Source organism: Corvus brachyrhynchos, unplaced genomic scaffold (genome assembly GCF_000691975.1).
Source record: "Corvus brachyrhynchos isolate BGI_N302 unplaced genomic scaffold, ASM69197v1 scaffold115, whole genome shotgun sequence".
Classification (NCBI taxonomy): domain Eukaryota; kingdom Metazoa; phylum Chordata; class Aves; order Passeriformes; family Corvidae; genus Corvus; species Corvus brachyrhynchos.
Genome location: NW_008239553.1, coordinates 20,390,746 through 20,412,304, shown reverse-complemented (window position 1 = coordinate 20,412,304; position 21,559 = coordinate 20,390,746). Strand labels below are relative to the sequence as shown.

The window sequence follows — 21,559 nt, the reverse complement described above, 5'->3', positions numbered from 1 at the left end:
CATACTCTATTTTCCTATTTTGTTATGATTTATCTATCCTTTCTTCTACTCATACTCTTTTTATTTCAAGTTCAACTTGCAGCACTACCTTTTGTTACTGTTGTTTTAACACTTATCTGTCAGAAAACTGTTTTCAGTTCCTTGTCACATTGTCAAATTTACCACTATTTAGAAATTTTTACAGGACACACATCTGTTTCAGACTGAATAATTTAGAAAATTTCAGCTGAGGCTCAGTCTAGACACAACAGCATTTTTTTTTTTGCTCATGTTAAAGCAGTAAGATTTTTTTGAGCACTCATCACATTCCCATTTCTATTACAAAATGGATCTGAAACTGGCAGATGGATTTGCCTTTATACCAGCAAGAGGCTATTTGCCATTCCAATAAAAGAACACTGAGATTTGTCCGAGTCATATGCCACTGAGCAAGCAACCACTGCTTAAATAGATCAATACAAATCTTCATTCTATTTACTTCTACAATCTACAATGCCCTATGCTTATGATCGGGGCCAAGGGTGTGATCTGTACAGTGACTCATGTGATTAATATATTGGCGTGATTTTGCAGCTGCAGAATAGGAGCCAGATAAGAGACAGACACCTAACCAAAGCTGTGCATTTCTGTACTCCTTTTTTGCTCTTGGATCCTGTAAGACATGAATAACTAGACAGCCTGATTGCCTATATCTGGCATGCAGTCTCAGAGTTGTGATGGGAGCATGTGCTACTGCCACGCATAAGTGTGTGAGAGGGGCCAAATGAATATAAAGGTCTGTCTAGAGGGATTTCAGTTTCCATGGCCAAATCTCATTAGAGTCCATTCTTTGTAAACAGATTCCAGCCTTCAACAGTTAACAGCACTAACCACACTGCACCTTCCCCTCCAGTAAAATTAAATGTGCTTCCTCCTACCATAGCTCTCAAGGACAGCCATGGCCCAAAATCAGAAAGCAAACGTATGTGCTCAGGGTTGTAAGGCTGCAGCTGCACATTCTTTACCTCCTACTAATGTGGGACAGTGTAGAACAGAGGTAAAGGGCTTTTCAGTACAACTTCAAGATTCCTCTTTCAAGAATGCAACCATACAGATTCATTCCCAGAGATGTATTATACATAAATATATATGCGTGCATACTCCTAGCTATAAAGCCAGTATTCTCTGTAAGGCATCCTGCATTTTGTCATTATACTAGAGCATTTTTCAACACAACTAACAGAATATATATAAAAAAGAAAACTTAAAAGTTTGCCCATCTGCATTTGTTTTCATTGGTGGTGGGGGATGGCTAATCATCGATGTAGCATTTGTAAAAGGGCAACAACTTTTATGACTGAATTTTGAAAGGTGAAAAATATTCATCCCTTGTAATCTTCCTTTCCATTGTGAAATGAGGTTCTCATAGTCACCAATCTCATTAAAAGTTAAAACTGTGTCTGCTTAGCATTAGCAAGGAATAAAAGGGTAAGAAATGAGGTGTCTATGAGAACTATAGCTATTGACATCATTGACCTATAAATACGTCCTCTTCAAGCTGATATACAGCAATTCATTATCCCTGTTTTGATATAATTGCTATTACTGAAAGCCCTTTGCTTTTAAGTGTTAATACAATTGCAGTTCATTTTTCAGATAATCTGCCAAAAAGAAAAAAACTAATTTCTAAATATTTGATCATAAAAGTTGTCCCCAGCTTTTACAGATAATTTAGTCAAATAATATCAGATAATCTTAGAGCAGATTTAACAGGAAATTGCTAGGGACTCCATCTAAGCAGCATCCATTTGCACTTATATAAATGTACTGAATGTGTAGGAAGACTTTGACAGCTTGCCATATGTGATTTCATTCTGTAGCCTACCTACTTTACCATCAAAAGTTATATCCTTTGAAGCATTGCCAGAATTACTTTAGCCCAGTAGATATGCTAGATGTGCCCTTTAAAAGCCATATCATTTCCTTTCGACTCTGACTAGTTCAATGTAGCATCTGCTCAACTAAATTCTTTTGAAGGTTAAAACCAAAAAAACCCCTGTACTACAGCTCACTAAGATGTCCAGTGTTGAATGAAGACCATGGATGCAAGAGAATAAATACGACTTAAATGAGACCATAAAAGGGAATCAGAAAATTATCAGCTATCATGGGCATATTATACACACAGAGAATAAATATTTGCATTTCAGGATATGTGTTTTATTTAAAATAAAAATAAACCCTGATTTTTTTTACTTCCAATACATTATGGTGATTGTTTATATGCAAATTCTGCTATTGCTGTGACATGGATGTTAATGCCATAATAAAGAATATCACACATCAACAACTTGATTCAAAATAGCAAATATAGGTATGAATGTATAATCTCCTTTAAAATCTTTGGGTTTTAGTTATTTTAAAAGACATGGTGCTATTTTCACAGCACCTTCCCAGCTGCTCTAGATGATAATGAAGGGATGGGCCATATCATCTAGTATTGCAATGAAGCTGTGACATTTTAGAAATATTTTCAGTTTACCTTCTTTAATTTCTACAAATGCTATTTAAAATTGAAGACTGGTGTTTTTAGAGGTGAATGGATTCCAGAATGACATGATTTTCTTGGTTGCTAAATTGAAAATGTTCCAAAACATATTAAAATGGTAGTGTCCTTTTGTAGTCCTTTCGAAACCCTACAATGTCAATTTTAATTAACGAGCTGTAAAAGTTACATTTATATATCTGGGGGTTTTTTTCCAGTTTTACTTATTATTCTTATTATTTCACAAGAATTTGCACCCTCATTAGGGAGGTTGCAGACTTTGCTAATCTGCAGCGATTTATCACAAAAGCATCAGGAGAATGCAGACTGGACTGTGTCAGATCTAGTCACATCACTGTCCAAATTAGGCACAGCACTAACGTGCTTATACCAGTTGAATAGCTCCTAACCACTTAGAATGGAAAAAACATAATTTGTTTTGCATCTGTCTGTTGTAGAGACCTTCCATCAGACACATAAGCTCTTTCTTCGCAGTCACAAGTGTACATAAACCTAGAGGAATGTAGTGATATCAAAAAAGAAGAGGAGAATAGAACAAGTATTAAGGAACCTAGTTTGATTTAGCCAGACAAAACATCTGGAATAAGTTCAATTTGAAGTGTAAAAAATTCTTTCTGCAGACGCATTTTTGCCAAAAAGCAGGAAAGATAAATCCTTACATTCACGATGAGCATGAAAGAGAAAGAAGCCCACCTCTAGAAACTGGAATTTGCTTATGTGCATTTCAGTGATTGAATAATTTTCTATTAAAAATTCTTCCCCTGAACTGCCTTCTGTTGGGAAGGCATTGTACACTCAAGCAACAATATATCAAAACTTGATTTGGGAGCCAACAAGGAAGACAGACTGAATCAGAAGAAGATAGGAAACAGATGATAAAAATATCATAATGTCCACCCCTCCCAAACATGCAACTAATAAAATGTATACCTTTTTCACTACATTTTTTTAGCCAACCACTCTGATCTTGAAGATTGTTGTCTTCGGAATGCATTTTTCTCAGTGGTTAGACACTAGCTCATCTGCGCACAAGGTTGCAGTAAATAAGGTATATAGCAATTACAATTAATGCAGGAATCCTCTAAAATGCCTTAACATAATGTTGATTCAGGTTAACTGAATCTGAATATATAAAATTGGAGACAGGACAAAGAAACTGAGCTATCATATGACTAAAATGTTTTAAAACTTGCAAGCAAACTATAACAAATAAAAAACAAAAAAGAGAAATCACTGCCACTCTTATTCAAAGTAGTAGTTGCTTACAGGGACAGAGGGATTGCTCATTAACCTACAGAATATATCTTCATTCCTAATGTAAAATAACAAACATATTGGCAATATAGAGTAAAATGAGAACCATTCAAAAATCTGTGAAGTCTCTTCATTGCCTTACAGGCTGTGGATCAGACTCATGTCATGTCAAGAGAAACAAACGTAGGAGGGAAAGCTACTGTTTCTCCAACTGAATTAATGAATTTTAGAAAAGGAAGCATCTCTTCCTACAAACTTTAAGTCATGACTCATACCTGATGCCTCAATATATAGAAGACATCCATTTACAATTTTCATCATATCTTTCTTATGCATACATTATGGAAGTTCAATAAGAATACATGGATAGATCCATCGTTATTCAAGGAATCTCAGGAATGCATACAGCTTTGTGTTTACCACTTCTGCATGAATAAGTGCTGTCCCAAATGAGACATCTTTCTGAAACCCAGTATGAAAAGGTATAGACTATGCCTAACTGTAACAGTTACATCCTAATACAGCAGCACACGGCCTAGAAAATACTTGTCCAAAAGACCCAAAGACAGGATCTTAAACATGAAATAATTAATATAGGCAATAATTCTGTCATACATTTTATTAGTATAAGCCCAGATTTATTAACACAAAGGCTTTAAAAGTTATCTGGAATACAGTATGAGCAGAATACACCATATTCGTTTATAGATCCATGTGATCCTGTTCAAATAGAGAAATAAGACAGTATTTCCCCTTTATATTTTACTGTTACCAAACCTTATAATATTATTGCCAATCAGGTGGTTTGATTGTAGCTTCAAAGGCCTTTCTGTAGAATCATGATATTCCCAAAAAGTCTCAGACAACTCCTACATATTAAAGTACATTTTTAGCATTCATGTAGCTAATGGAAAAAGAGCACTTGAAAATACAAAGTCACAAAGAGTGCAAAACCCTCAGAATGTTAATAAGTCCTTTAAAATATTATTTTCATAAATCTTGAGTAACTTGGAACCAAGTTACTCACTCTTTGAGCTGATGCTGGGCTGTGAGTTCTAAATATCAAAGGTTAGCAAAATTTAGGTTGGTTGTTGAGGAAGAAGCAGCATGTCTCCTCATGAGGAAGAGTAGAGGCAGTGTGCTGTTTTTTTCTGTCTTCCCCTTCCTGCCTGCTCACACTAGAGACGTATTTCGTTTGTCTGTCCACTCATACTAATCTGATTCCCCATCCCTCCAATATATGCATGTGCCTCCTACCTCTAAAGGGAAGATAAGTCGTGCTCTTAGACATGTCTCCTCATTGTTGAAGGCAGTCATTTTCTTTCTCGCCTTTCTGCCCTGAATTTCAAACTCTGGGCAAAGGAAGTTTATCACTTCACTCTGTTGCCACATCTGAACTCTTGTCTGGGAAAAATGAATGCCTAGTTTTCTACTACCTCATCAGGTGGTCAGTAGAAGTACCCCTCTGCTGCATAGCTGTTTTTGGCTATGCCAGCACTGCTAGAGCATGCTGAGTGATAGGATGGGATGTCAGATTTCGGTGGCATAGCTTGTAAAATGGCGGTGAACTGGTTCTTCTGTGGATTCATCTGCAGAGGATCCTTCTGTGGGAGTGCCATGAGAATGATAAGTAAACATCATCCATGTGGAGCTGAGTTACTCAGGATGAATGCAGGCAGTTCTGAAGGTATGAGCAGAGAGAACTTTTAATGTGAATGTTGTTAAGGAACTCAGCTGAGCAAGTAAGATAAAGTACTGGCTCACAGGAAGCCTGATAAGTTTTCTGCTGCTCTTTTTCCCTGTCCCCTAAATGCAGAAAGCAACCTGGGAGCATTCCCTTTTGATCTGTGACTTAAGCAGGAAGCTTCTGTCAATTGCTGTGCAATTGGAAGCACAGACGGAGGAGGTCTCAGATGGCATCCTGGTTCAAATGCCAGAAGGTAATACAGGGAAACATGGGGTTAAAAAGCTAAAGCAGCATAGGTCTATCTTAATGGTGAAGGTGAACAGGGAGTGACAAAAGAATATAGATTAACACTGGAAGGGTAATAGCACATGGACATGATTGTCTTGAATTTCCATTACAAACCTCGGGGATTAAGCAAGATTAGCCTCTGACTTCGGAGGTTCTCTTGGCTAGATCCCATCTGCAGTGAAGACACTCTCCACAGAATTTGGAATGCTTCTGTTCTCTTACCAATTCTCTCTTCCCAGAGTGGTATTACTCTGTTAACTCTGACTGAACACAGAGCAAATACAGCCCTGACCAAGGCTGTAAAAATACATGATGTTGGCAAAAGCAGATTAAGACATATTTCCTATCCCTTTCCTGAGCTGCTTGTTCCTGATCTTGTGCTTTCATATGCAACCCCTTAGTTGGACTGGTGGAACTGTCAGTGGGGATTTGCAGCTGAAAATATCACTGAACTGAATTTAAAGTATTTTTTTTATATTTCATTTTTGCAGCATTATTTTTTAGCCCAGAATCATTCAGTGATTGTGATTTTAATATATATGGGCACTGTTTTATTCCTTTCATAGCCTTAAGCCAACCCTTGAGCATCTGTGGATTGACCCACCCCTCTCAAGTGCTTGGAAAGGAAGTTCTGTCACGTGAACCCATACTGCTTCTCTGCTACAAATCTTGAATTATTTCATACAATGGAAAATATTTGAGTTATGATTTTCTCTTGCCCTGACTTGAATACAGATGTAAAAGAAAATCAAAGTTTATAATCAGTGCATCGTAAAAGCAATGAAAGGCATGTTTTCTTACTATTGCTATTTCTTATTAATTAATTACAATTTATTTATTTTTAGAAATGAAATTTTCATCCATCACCAGCAGAATGACTTTTTGAACTTACTCTTAAAAGGTAGAGTTTTTTCTCCTCATCTCTAATGTGCCTGAAAAGCATGGAAAATATCTTTAGGGCAAATTTGAATGTTCCTCACCTGTATCTGGGTTTTTCCCCCCCAGTTATTCTACAGCCATTTGTTTTTAGAATATTCTCCAACTTCTACAAAAATACATTGAAAAGCAATGCAAAGAAGATACCAAAGTACTCTGTAGCTAATTTGGATAATATGAATCTTAATTCAGGAAAACTTTTCGTATTTGCTTTAATAGGAAAGAGAAACATAAAATACCTAAATTGTCTTACTCATTTCCCCCAGATATTTTTATTAAAATAATCTGAAACCACTGAATCCATCAGGAAGCAAATGGTCTGACTGCTAATATTTTCAGTCTTATTCAGTACTGGAAAGAGTTAAAAATTGCAATGAAAATACCTTATCAAATGCTTTCCTTTTTTTTTTTTTTTCCTTTAACAGCAAATGCTAGAAATTATTAAGTGACATAAAAAGTCTTCAGCTTTTAAGTGTTAAACCAATAAGGCTATATTTTATTGCATGGAGAATCTGTGATTCATTTTAACCAGTGAATCCCTTCTGCATAAAGACTTTCAATGTTTCAGTCTCAATGGCTGGTAAAATATGTTCAAAAGAATAAATAAGGGAAACATGATTCTCATGTAAAATGACATTCTGGATTCCTTTAGTGAACTCAACAGAGAGCTATATTCAGTGAAGCCTGTAAGACAATACTGTTGGCAGTATTTAAACACACTGTAAAAGAATAAGCAAATCAGTGTGATCAGTAACAATAAGTTAATTTCAATAAAAAAAATCATTAAAGCGTCACCATGTATTGCATTTGGACTCACTACAAAGTGACAGTCAGCGGATTATTCCACAGATTTCTAATGCTGAAAATTCTGATGGCATTTACTAGCATAACCTTTCAACTCTGAGCACATCAATAGAAGCAGACAGTGGTTTGAAATATGATTCCTTGCAGATAGCATATCCTCATTCATCTGACTGTGGTGCTCTGTGCTCCATTGCACAAACAGCGGCTCACCCACTTCTGAGAGGACACTAATAAAAAAGGCATCAATTTTCAGCTCTAGTACTACTGTGATCTCTTTATATGTTCGACATCCAACATTAAATTAAAATGCTGTTATAAATCCTACTTTCTGAATCTGGAATGAGTGTTGGGTTTTTGTCGCATGAGACTGCAGCAAATCTTGTCAAAAGCAAGGAAGCACGTCTTGTTCACTCAGAATTAATGTTGTGGATGAAAGAAGGAGGTAAAAGAGGTTGATTACGGTGAACTGTGGGTGTCAAAGGCAGTGGGTAAAGCAGTTTTGGGGTACCAAACAGAGCATAACATTTGCTGCTTTCAACAGATTCCTAGTCAGTAATTGTAATTAACAATTACTAACTGCACATGAAAAATAGTTTGTTCATTATATAAAGCACTTTCAAAAATGCTGCAAATTTTAAAATGCTGTTAGTCATCACAGTTTGGGCAATATATTCCTCTGTGCAGGACAAAACCAGTTTGGTAATAACCAGATAAAACAGGCTAAGTGTTTTGGACCACTTCATGACCATACAGTGAAGGTTGTTACAGAGTGTCTATGCAAAATTATGCATATTGATGTTGATGTTCAGGACTTCTGTCAGGTTGTCATTTGCACTTGAGTTGTCTTAAAAGTTCTTGGGTTGGGATAGGGATTTAAAAAAAACCAAACAACAACATAGAGAAAAAAATTATTAGGCACTGATATGAAATACTGTGAGGATGGCAAAAATAAAGCTGTGAACAGTGAGGGTGAGAAAGAAAGCAGGTGGGATAATTCTGCTATGTAGAAGAGTGCCATACATTTTGGAGTCTTTCAACTGTGTCTGATAACCTCTAATGGCAGGTATCCTTTCTCCTTTAAGAGCTAAGCTAAACTACACTGAGAAGGCAATAATGGCTTCAGCAAAGATACTGTGTCTATAGATATTTTCTCTGTTTAGTTCATTCATAATTATGAAGAAAAGAAACAAGCTTGCCTTTTTGGGGGTGGGGGAGTGCCTTCAAGAGTGGTTCAATATCTGGATCGAACAGAGGAACTTTTTCCCCCTAAGGATCCTGCCTGAAGAAACCTTGACATGCACAAAGTCAGAACCTAGACAAAGTTGCCCTGGTGAGAACGATAAGGTCACCCGTGGGATTGCTGAGATTATCTCTGTCAAGCACTTGGACAGCATGCAGTCAAATGATGCATCATGCAGTCATTTTCGGGGGGGAAAAATCAATTTCTTCAGCAGGTCGCTATTTGCTTTTCAAAGTGCCCTTGTAGGCCTTCACCATCAAGCATTTATCAATTTAAATGTTGTAAATTGATAATGTGCCACTGTGCCTTGTACTGTTTCTGAATTATTTTGATACTTATATTTTCTTACTGCTCTCAAAATCCTCAGAGCTTCTCTATTTCAATAGAACTCCTCCCTTGTTCACTTCTTTTAGCATAAAACACAACAGTAAATTAATATTCTTATAATGAATGTTAAGGAAAAAAAAATTAAAGCCCCACATGATCAACACAGAATTTCCCAGGCTTTTATTTGCTATTTTTAAATGGGAAAAACTATTAAAAATTATCAGTGCTAGTGTACCAATTTACTAAATGAGCACAAATGATCATTTTATGTAGAAGTATCTAAATTCAGAACACTAAAATAATGACAACGTCACAAAAAGAAAAAAAAAAAGGCAAGTTCTTTTCTCAATTGGTTATTGTCTAGTTTTGCTTTAAAAAAATTACAGTTCCTGGATTTTGTTATTTTTTGCTTTATTATTATTCTTATTATTTTGTTAATGGTATAGGAAGAAAATAAGGTAGAACTTATAGAATCAGCACAAGTGTCAAGATTGCTCTATACTATTTTTTAAGCAAACAGAGCACAAAAGCAATCCTTTAACCATCTACTAACCTCAACTTGATTTGCATTGAAAAACAGGTAGAGCATAGTAGTTGAGGTTTGTGCTTTGTAAAAGCAAAAGAAATACATGGCAGTTGCAAAGCATTCTTAACCTCCAGTGATTTATTGGCCCTCAGCCAAGTTATCAGGGGAATCTAATTCTTCTTTATTATTCAAATAAACCACATTTGGCACCATGGTTCCTTTTCAGAATAGCTTCACAAATAGAATGAGTACTGTCATTTATTTGACCTTGTACTTGTGTGCTGTAGCTATAATTTTATTTGCCATTTCATAGAACAAATGCACAGAAAGCCAAAATAAGGAGATAGGTTATGCTGCTGGTAACAGAGTACACATGTAATATACCTGTTGGTTTTGCCTGCTTTATTTTCAAAAGGATAAATTCTCAAAATTTTATTCTTGTTTTCTTCCTGTTTCGTCTGTATCATCTATCTCTTATTATGCCAGCAGCTGCACTGTTCATTTTTAGTGAGCTCTCTTTTCAACAGGCCAATCTGCAAACCTGCTCTGTGGCCTGGACAAGAAGGAGCAAAGGTAGGAAATCTTTTACTTTAAGATGTGAACCTCACGGGCAGGAAACAATGGATACTATCCTTGCTGAGTACAACTGTTGTAAGAGATGATTAAGAACTTGTTTCCTGAAAGCAAAAGCATCCTATACATATTATAAGCTCATAATATTTTCTATTGAACCTGAAACATCGTATGTCAGACAATTTTATCCTTTCTGGATAACACATTTTTATTCTATCTGGTTCTCGATAGATTTTTCTCCCTATTTGTTACTATTTATGTTTCAGCATATGTTTGGTCTAAGTTTCAAACACAGAGACTTTTCAAGAGAATTGAAATCTCTTAGGGAAGCACTCATACTGACTTCTAACTGCTGGAAGGAGGGATTCGAATGTCTCTTCAGTGCTTAGCCATTTTCTTTTGAAATCTCATGCCATTTCTAAAAGGAAATCCGGGACTGAAGATTCCAAAGATGGCAGTTACCCTGATATCAAAAAATTACCAACTGACTTGGAAAATGACTAGATATATAAGAAGAACAAACTGTATTACATCACTACAGAGATCTGGTGTAAAAAGATGCTTGTATTGGCTACACCATCACAGTCATGTTGTCCAACCCAGAGAAGAAATCTTGGCCATACTGTACATTTCTAGACGTTTCTGGGTCTTTCAACAAATACTACAGTTCATGAAAGAACTGGAAAGTATGTTGAACTATTTCAGCTTGCCTCAAGTATAACTGAGCTATGACAATTAACATAGACTTAAGTCAATTTACTGGGAGATTGTTGGTCCATTTTTGTTGCTTTGACCTTTACCTTCTCTCACTCATTATTTTCAGCTAACTGTCTTTTCCTAAACTTTGAAATGTATCTCTCTTCTCTGAAATGGCTCTAATTGCAATTCCATGGTGTGGTCTAAAACATACATCTGCCAAACTAGCTTAAAATTCTTGGTTAGCATTAGCAGGAAGAAAAATTATTCAAAAAAATTATTCAAAATATATATGTTGATGGGTGTCTACATGACAGTTATATTCATTGCAATGTCAAAAGGATATTTATTACAGTTTTTGTTTACTGTTCAAATATACTGTTACTTTTGCCAGGGGTAACTTTATTATTATCATTTCCAGGCTACCTTCCAAGATACTGTTTTATCAGATTTGTTTACTATTAGTCCTGCAGCTATCTTAGAACATCAGCATCCATTTGTTTTGCACCACTGGCTCTAAACGTTCAGAAAAGAGTAAAATTGACTACCATAACTGTTTTCACCTGCTGAGATTCAATACAAGAACTGTTTTCCTTTAACTAGGAGACATGAGATTTTGCATTGCAAATAAAAATATGTATTTTACATTATTTCCATGCATACTAGTTGAAAAAAAAAAAAGAAAAAAAAAACTGCAGCAAACAAGGATGAATTCTTAGAGAAATTATTTGACTAGAAAGTAAGACTCCGAAGTCAGCACTTGATGATGATATTTCAAATAATATTGTACACCATAATGCCTTTAAGTGCTACACTGCCTGGAGGTTCTATACAAATATATACTTTTGGAGTATCAGCATAGGCTACATCAATGTTTACTTGCAGTGAAAAAAATACACCACCACATGTATCACATAGCACCAACCCAGAAATTCAGAATTCACAAGTATTTTAAGTCTGGTGTGGTGAAAACTGTAGCATTTCCAAGTATAGTTTGAGAAATGGTTCTATGGGTAGACTTGCTGATATTTTTATCAACAAATAAGCTTTGACTAGTGATTTAGTAGGAAGTAGCTACAGCATTCTTTTGAAATTATTAAGAGACTAGCTATATAATGCTGTACCAAGAGAACAATATATCAAAAATATATAAATACCAGAGGCCTGAGAAATACAAAATGTCTCCATAAAGGCAGAAGAGAAGAAAAGGAAAAGCATCAGATATTTTAGTAGATCTCAGTAGATTTAATTTATTATTCTATAAAAAACCACAGTACTGGTTCTGATTTTTGGTAATTTTTCCATCAGTACTTTCAGTGGTGAACTCACAGAAATATTTGCCCTGATATATCAAATACTCTAACATGCAAAGAAAATTGCTTCATTTATCTGAACTCTTTCTCAAAATGCATATGGATCAAGATGAAGTGCAAAGTCTTAACAACATGATGTGAGTTCAGAGTAAGTAGAGATTTATCAACTCTATAGCTTGAAAGGCAGTGGCAGAAAATGCTTTTAACAAGAGACTAACATAGGGTTAAAGCCAAATTTTTCTTGAACAGATGATATTTCAGATGGCCACACTATTCCAGATGCATCAATTTCCTTGAAAATCCAATCCATATATGTGCATATGCTGTGCTGGCAGGAGGACTGACTGAAATGGCCAAAACCCAAGAGCTAATATTCTTTTGGCCAGAATAATGCAATTATTATTTTCCTAGCTATCAGTCTAAGCATACAGAGCCATCTGTTATGCAAAGCAAACATACACATCTCAATTACAGAAAATGCAGTTGCCTTGACAGAATTTGGATTACACCACTAACCAGGGCTGTAAAATTTGTTTTAAGCTAGTGTATAATGGATGCCTTTCAGGAGTTTCCTAATTAGCATTTACCTGCTTAAACTAATTATCCATCCTTCTTCTTTACTGGCTTATTAAACTTTGTTGGATACTATGCATAAACCAGATTAATATGAACATAAGACAATAATAAACATTAAAGTTCCAATTCTTTGCTGTATTAGCAACATGGTGGTGCACCGATTTCAAAATGTGAGATTCTTGATACTAACTCCCAAACAGATTAAGTCAGGGATTAAAGTCTATTACAAAACGAGGGACTTTAATGAGAGACAAGAATACTGATATGAGCTAGAAACAGCTCTTGTTTCCATTTCTATCATGGGTTTGCCAAAGCCAGCACAAAATAACAATTACTGAACTTATTACAGCCAATCGCTTGCATGTTCTTTGAGGACTTAATGAGCCTCTATTCGTATTCTCACCAGATAATATTTAAAATTAGTCTTTTTTTGTCAGCAAATATTAAAATTTCCCATTTAATTGTTGGTGGGGTACAGCAAAACTGACAGTAAGTAGCCTATGCTAACTAAGCATTGCTTCCTCATAGCTGTGTGGGTCCTAATTTAAAGTAGCTAAAATAAATATTATTTCAGTTTTTCGTTTCCTTCTCAGGGTGACTGCAGCAGAAGTAGATGGTCCCACTCTTAAAATCATCATGCAAAATATTTCTGCTTCATTTCTAAGTGGAAGCAGAATGAAGCTATCCATCCTAAACATTTCTGAATGCTGCAGGATTAGGAATAAGCATTAACAACCAACTTTTGCCCCTCTTCTCTCCTGCCTTTTAATCTTTGAAAAACAGTCGTCAGCAATTATATGAAAAAAAAACATCCCAAACCACAACCCCCCCAAATTATGATATTTTATAAATTCATCTTTTCATATTAGTGAGCATTTATGAAAGCATCAAAATGTGTCCTTGTTGGAACCCTCCCTGCAAGACATTTTAATGGTCTCTTTCAGCATTTCTTGACTCCAAATGACTCTCTGTCATCGTGTCAGCTCCCTGGATAATGCAGGGTACTCCATAAACATCCAGTAATAGGACACAAGGGAAGTACTATTAGAGTGTCCCTTTCCTATCAGGTATAGAGGTTTAAAGTTCAAAACAACAGAGAAAAGAAACTTCATTTGTTCTCAATAAATTAATAATGATCCTTTGTGGCAAAAAGTTTTCATACACATCTCAATGTTCAATACTGATAGACAATTTTTAGTTATGTCTCAGGATGAACAGGATGCAACTTTAAACAGCTAATTCAATGATCCATGCAAAATACAGAAACCAAATTATTATTTCCTTAAGAATGATAAACAGAAGAATGCATCATACACAGTTATGTTCTAGAATTGAAAGCATGTACTTACTTGGGACAGGCCTAAATAGATGGAGACAGTTTCTGAAATGTACAAAAATTTTCCTTCTTGATTTAGTGCAAATACAAATCCATCCAGGGACTACAGCGTAAGAGGAAAAAAAGAAGTGAATAGATTAATAAAAAATTCCAAACTACAAATAGAAATAGATTCAAACAGAGGCATCACAGAATAAATTGAGGAAAATATTCTGACTTTTATGAGAGTGGTTTTAATTTGAATCCTTAAGACAATTCCTTTATATTCTGTCTACATATTAATAAACAGCATATGAGTATATTAAGTTCAAGTTGATGAGTACGTTACTAAATTAATTTACTGCCATGCTTATATCTGTCATATACTGTATAACATTTATCTCATTTGTTTTATAGAAGAAATATACAAAAATAAAATGCTCTTTTTTTCATGAAGAAATAAATAAGGACAACAAATAACCTCCCAATTGAATGGTGTATATAAAAAAATCACCTCTCATTCTTCAGAATCGGAGCAGAGAATTTCCATTTCCAAAAACTCAAAAGGAGAAAATAAAATCCTGCCATCACTCAAACCACTATGGACCTCAATAATTTGTAAATTAATTGAGGATTACACACACATGCACACACATGCATGCATACACTCACACACCATTTTCCTTTTGTGAGACAACAAAGCCAATCAGCAGATTACTGTCAAATATGTTTACAGCTTAGGTCTCTAGAAATGCTATGAATTTCATCCCTTTGGTGTAAAAGTCTAGATCAGATTTTACTTTGACAGGTGCAAGTCTTTGGATGTGGTTTCCATTGCAACTGCAAAAATCAAAATACAGCTACAGTGATTAATGCATACCTTTTGAAATATGAGTGCAGTTAATAAACAAAGGACTATATTCTAAACTGACACAGAGTAAATCACTGCACATCAAGAAGGGAGTATATCTCTATGAATAAGAGAAAAATTTCGCTAGGAAGAAACTACTTTCATGCACTACTCATTTCTTTACTTTTCTGCCTTTTATGAGGGTGATTATTGGCAAACGATCTTTGACTATTGCAAAAGTAAAATCACAAAATTCCAGAAATTAAGAATGTTGTAACAGCTCAGAAAATACAAAACAGCCCAAATGTTGGGAGGAACAAGGAACAATCCCCAAAATCCCATCCCAAATATCCCCTTGTGATAAAAGAACATGTAAAGGAAACTTTAACTGTACCATTTGAGAGATCAGCCTAGTTTTGGAAGGAAAAAGCACATAAATTTGATCATGATACATGATGACAAAATCATCTGATCACTCCTTTCAAATACACAACAGTGATTTCTGAGGGGTTTTAATATTTTTATTCTTCTGCTTCTTGACTAATTTCTTGTTAGAAAGAAATTGTTTCTGCTAGTCAGAAGCTGTCTTTGGCAAAAGTTCACCCCTCTCTGATGTAGTAGGTGGTGGAATTAGTTCAAAAATCAGAGTTTTCTAGAAATAATAGACCACATATTGGAATACAAAGCCTCACTAAAGACACGGCATTAAAGAAAGACTCTAATTTATATTTATGAATTAATAAAAATGTAAATCTGCATAGATTTCCTTCATGTAAAAACATTTATATTATGCAAGTAATTTACGGCCACTTATAAATCATCATCATCATTTCTTTTTCAAATTATTAACATCACTTCCTTGAATTTTTAACATCATTAACAGGCAGAAAATTTGGAACAGTGAAGTTCAAACTTAGAACCATACCAGGACAATCAAAACCTTTGCACATCTGATCTCTCCCACTATGTACAATCTCTTACTCAGAAAAGTAAATCTTTAAAGGTCTTAGTTAAAGTATTTCTGATTCTCTGCTCCGTGCTCCTTTGAGGAAACTGGTTTAAACCTCTGTTACACTGAGAAGCATGACACTGTCTCCCCAGCCACCTGTATAGAACGCCATTGTCCACAAACAACAAGAAGTTGTCACACTGCCTCAGACTGATGGCCTACCTGCAGCAGTCAGTTTCCCTGCGTCAGTATGCACAGAGGTGCTTCACAACAGTGTTTGGAATATGCATACGGGTAATGACAAGCCTACCAGAGGTTTCTTACTAGCCTGTTCTTAGTAGTTGGCATGGCTGTGTTATCTTCCTTAGAATTTTTCTTTAATCTTGTTATATTCTTGGCTCAATGATATCTTGAGGAAAGATGTTTCATAGGTTATTTGTGTATCCTATAAAAAAACTTTCCTCTTAGTTTCTTATATAGCCAGGCTTTTTGTGTGGTCCCCTTGCTCTGTTTCTTGAGAATGACATACAGCTTAGGCATATTTATGATCTGCTTAGCACACTGCATTAGTGTGTAATTATCTGGCATATCTGGACAAAGTTTTGTAAGAATCCTCTGAGTCAATGATGGTTTTTCTGCTTCTTTTATACACATCATCTTATTCAGGAATTCAGGCTTAATAAAAAAAAAGTTTGAAGAAACCTTTGAGTACTGATTAGGCAGAAATGTTTCACTCAGTATAGTTTTGAAATTGGCTGAAACCAGTTTTGCTGGAAAAAATAGAAACAAAACTATCTCTAGTCAACATAGGTGTACAAAGAAATTTCAACCTCCATGGCTAAAGTTTGAAAGTTATCAGCAACTGGAAGGGTATTGAAGTGAGGAGTGTTAGTCATCCTAAGCACTTGCTACTTTTCCATGCCATTAACTCTGATTCTCTCCTTTCATTTAAATAGCTTTATTTATTTAGTCTTTTCTTCTCTTTCTTTCTGGGAGACTACTCCTTACTTTTGCCCCCAAGTTTTACAAGGTAGGTAACTGAGGAGGCACCACTGAAGGACTGGCAGGGCCAGTGCAGCATACCAACACCTTTGGATGTGATTAGCCCCTTCCTGTGCCATAAAATTTGTTCATTAAGCCAACTGAGACTACTAAGTCCTGGTCAGTCATTCTTTCTCCATTTCTTTTCCCACCTCTCTGAAGTTAGGCTGATGTGCAACTACTGACCAAATTCAGCATTTTGTTCAGAAGAGCAAAATCAGAAAGTTTATTTAGTTGTATTTTGAAAGAGCCACTGATTAACAGCTAATGGACACCTAACTATTTTTGTGTCCAAAATACAAAGACATTACAACAAAAACTCCAAGTTTTTAAGCTCGAGTCCCAATACCTAAGTAAAAATGACAATAAAAATAGGAGGAGAAATAGCCACCTTCCAATGCAAGGCAGTTCCTCCCACCAGTCTAAAAGGGCTGAGACGGACCACTTTTGTGACAATGTTGTTGTTCCTTTTACAGGTCAAACAGTAGTTCTGAAGGACTGTCTCATTCGTTATTCATAGGTATTATTTATGAATATTTATTATTTAAGTAATGCGTGTTGAAATTTTTCAATTTTTCATAAAGCGTACGTCCTTTGTGCATGCCAAGAGAGCAGCAGACCTCAGAGAAGGTGCAAGGCAACATAACACAGGTTATGTTACATACTGGAGAAAAGTATGTGATACCATTGTATACTGCAAATTCACAAACAATTTTGTTTTAATGAGAAATATCTGGAAGTATGATTTGTATTACCTATGTATAACTAAGGACAAAACAAATGAGAGAAAGGTAATGGATTTAGTCAGCTTTAAAATATCTCTTTTAAAAGGAACACCACAGTGCTTTCCACACAGAATTTCTGAACAGTTCCAATGTAGTTCAAAGGCAGATAAAATTTCTGTCCTGGACCTTCTAGAATTAACTATAATATAAAAATAGGGCCTGAAAAGGTAACTGGGTTTTCATAATGTCCTATTTTCATTGAAGGAGAGACCATGAATATAAGGAAAATTTTCTTAATTCCTCTTTTTTTTTTAAAGTAAATGAAGTTGACTGTCATAAACCCAGTCCTATCTCATCTAGCTGAGAAAGGGTCAGGGTGACCCCAAATGCCAATTTTGAGCACAATCCAATTTAAGGTAGACTGGCAACTTCTTGTTTAAAACTACTCTTACTGGTTTTATGCAAAATGTGATTAAAGCTGAAGCTCTCTATTACTTTTGATTTCAGAAAACCATTATGTATTATGCTGTTTCAATCACCACAGGCTACTTTTTAATTTATTTTTTTTTAACTGCCCCACTGTTTTCAACAGGCGCCAATTAAGATTCTGGGGTCAAAGGGTTAATTACATCTTCTTACCCACTATGTAGAATTTTCTGATTATTAACCAAGGTTGGATTAAGATGAAAAAGAACCGACACAAATGTTAATGCTTGCCCCTCCTCAAGAAGATTTATCATAATACCATGCTGAAATCTATATGCTCTCTTCAAAGCTGTTAAAGAATGAAATCTTGGAGGGAACACTAAAATAAATGCTTTAAAGACATGCAAGTATCTGATTTATTGAGCCAGTTTTCTTATTCCTGAAAACTGTTCTAAATTAGCCAGGCAGGACTGATACAAGTTTTTCTTTGTCACATATGAGCAAGTCAATGTGGTAGACACGAAGGAAGTGAGACTCAGGCTTAAAAGTCACTAGCTGCAGCCCCTCAGAACAATAATGCAAATTATTATAATTTATATCCTCTGACATCAGAATAATACAGAAATGTAAAGCACAGGTTTTTATCCCAAAATACTCACTGCCTTTTACAGTATTTGAAGCATAGTGAGGTTATTTCCTTTCAGGATATGAAACCCACTGTACCACTTTGACCGAATATGCACTTATGTATAATGCATCATAGTAAATGGATTTATATTTGTCAGAGGAATTTTGTCCCAGCCATTTTTGCATATTCCCTCTACAGGCAAATTTAATTCACTGGAGTCTTACTACAGTGTCCTTCTGGAGAATATCCTCATATTTCACACTATCCATGAAGTCCCTAATTCTTTCTAGTGTGTTCCAATGCTTCAAAAAACCCTGTTACCCCGACCTAAACTCCAGTTAGAGTGAAGAATTACCAGTAGGCTAGGTTATTTTAATGACAGATTATTTTAAACTAAGCCTTCACCATCTGTTCCACCCCCTAATTATGAATGCAAAAAGGACATATTTCACAATTACATCAGTAAAAAGTAAGATATACATGATTTAAATGCATGCATGTGTTCTTTGTCCAATGCAGCATGCATCTGTGATGCTTTTCTCATCATTCAGACTCTGCTCAGGAGTTAGGGGCTGGGGAAGGGAATACTCCCCCTGATAAAACAGATTAATTGATATACTAAACTTTTCCTGGGAAACAGATCATCTTAATTAGAATTTTTCACTCTTATGACATAGTGATATTATAATTGGAGCTGAGCATTTATTTAAGGACAAAGCCTGTCACCAATTAGACATACAAAATCCACAAGCAACAAAAATATTTCACTCTTTTTTTAAAAGAGAGGAAGCATTGGATGCAATTGACATTTATGAAAATGTCTTATAATATACATATAATTGCATTATTTATTTATCTATCATGTTACAACATGGTTTAAAAAATATGATTTACAAAAGAAAGAAACAAACTAGTAAGTTTCATTTCAACATGGCAACCATTTTTGGGTGGGGGGTTAAAATGAAATAAAAGGCATAAACAATGGCTAACAGAAATCTGGCCTCAGTACCCATCTTCTGTGCTCTCTTTATTAAGATATCAGAGCAATATCCTCCAGCAACATTAACAAACATGCAAAAGCATAACTACTTAGGTGGAAAATCTGACCTTGGACTTTCACAATTAAGTACTATGAGACAATCAGAGTATTGTGCTGGGAAATAGGATTTTACATGGGATATATTTGATATACATGAATAAAAATGAGCAACTGAAGTTTGATCATCTACTGACTCACAAAAATCTCTAAAAGCTTTATTTCTCCTCTTCCATCTTTTTAATCCCTTACAAACAAACAAACCAAGCCCCAACAAACAAAGCAAAACAAAACAAAAAACCCACCCCCAAACAAAAGCCCAAATAAAATAAAAAGGCATATGACTTATGTCAGTCTTCCTTAGGCTAAAAGCTTTTTACCACTGAGCAAAAATCCCAACATAAAACACACAGAAATCCCTATTTTCAACTCTCATACAGCTGCCATTTTTTCAATCACAGTCCACCATAATGGTTATATGGCTACATGACCATAGATTCCTTGTGAATTAATGACACATACTTGGCAACAAGGCAACATGCATTTGGCACCAAAACAACTACAGTAAAAGAGATGAGGTAAGAGGACAAACTCAAAGAATGTGGTTAGCGCGGACTTTGATGCCAGCTTCCTAATTTGTCATTTTTGTGCTCTTTGCTCGTGTGGTCAGGATGCGATTCATGACAACAGAGGAGTGCCAAAAAATAAATTTGTCAATAGTAAGGAGGTCTGCTTTATAGCTCAAAGCCAAAAAATGAAGGAGGAGGAGAAAACTTTACTGATTTCCTTGATGCATCTTTTGCAGACTTACAGAGTAAGTATGTTTATATATCCAAAGCAGCAAAGAACTTACAGTGGCAGTTTTACTACTTGATTAGAAAAAAGCATATGTTACTCCAGAACAGAAACATTGAAAAAATGGTGAGTGTAGAAGAGAAAGGTTTAGAGGCAAGAAAAATGTTTAAAGGTGGCAGTCAAGTTTCTTAAGATGTACTCCTTGGACTGTTCACTGATAAGAGATTGACAAGTATCAGAGCTAAGTTTGAGAATCACAGCAAGATTACAAATCTCTAAATGATGGATGTTCAAGAAAAAAATCTGAGATTAAGAGTTTGACGAGTACCAAATTTTTGAGTACCAAAGAAATAAATGACTTTTAGAAATCTCTGCCCTGTAGATAGAAATATTATTTTTTTTTCTAGAAGGCCATTCTATATTACTTCAAAATCTCAAACCATCCTGTGAAGTCATGTATTAAAGCACTGAACTTTTATCTTTATGATTTTTGATGAGTTCCTACCCTTTCATTATTTAGGATTCCTAGAGCTGCTAGTGCTGGTTCCAGACTCTTTGGACAGGAGACTGTGATGCCAAGAACTGCATGCCACGTAATGCAATCAAGTTTATTTATTTAGGATGAGACTTGTCGTACAGAGATTACATTATGTATCTCTTCCCCTGAGAAAGTGATCACTTCAGGACAGGATTAAGTGTACATCTATCTGTGGACCGCCTTTGCTTTGAATACATAGTGTTTGAATGTAAGTGCTTCCCACCCTTTGGTGGTACAAATATTACAATCTATTATGCATTTCTGCACTGAGAGGTGCTGGCGTGAGTAAAGGACTTGACAATGTATGTACCTGCATAACACTTACTGAATAAGTGCCAAAAGCGAAAGATTAAGGTGATGCAGCAGCAGGAGCTAAGATACACAGAGCTGGCAGAATGAGGGCTAGAGTTCCCAGACCTGCACCTCAGACCACACAGCAAGAGATTGTGGGAACCTGATCTAACCGGAACACTGTGCAAGTAGAAGCAAAA

At 35.5% G+C, this 21,559-nt stretch overlaps 1 protein-coding gene across 1 annotated transcript in view; it reads right to left on the bottom strand.

The window, feature by feature from the left end:
- NPAS3 (neuronal PAS domain protein 3) overlaps nt 1-21,559 on the bottom strand; it is a gene marked incomplete at its 5' end in the record, with an annotated part of 605,288 nt that overhangs the window by 168,399 nt on the left and 415,330 nt on the right. Inside the window, one exon of the mRNA XM_017741637.1 lies at nt 14,115-14,204. Within this exon, the coding sequence (XP_017597126.1) occupies nt 14,115-14,204 (90 nt within the window). The remainder of the gene's footprint in view (nt 1-14,114; nt 14,205-21,559) is intronic.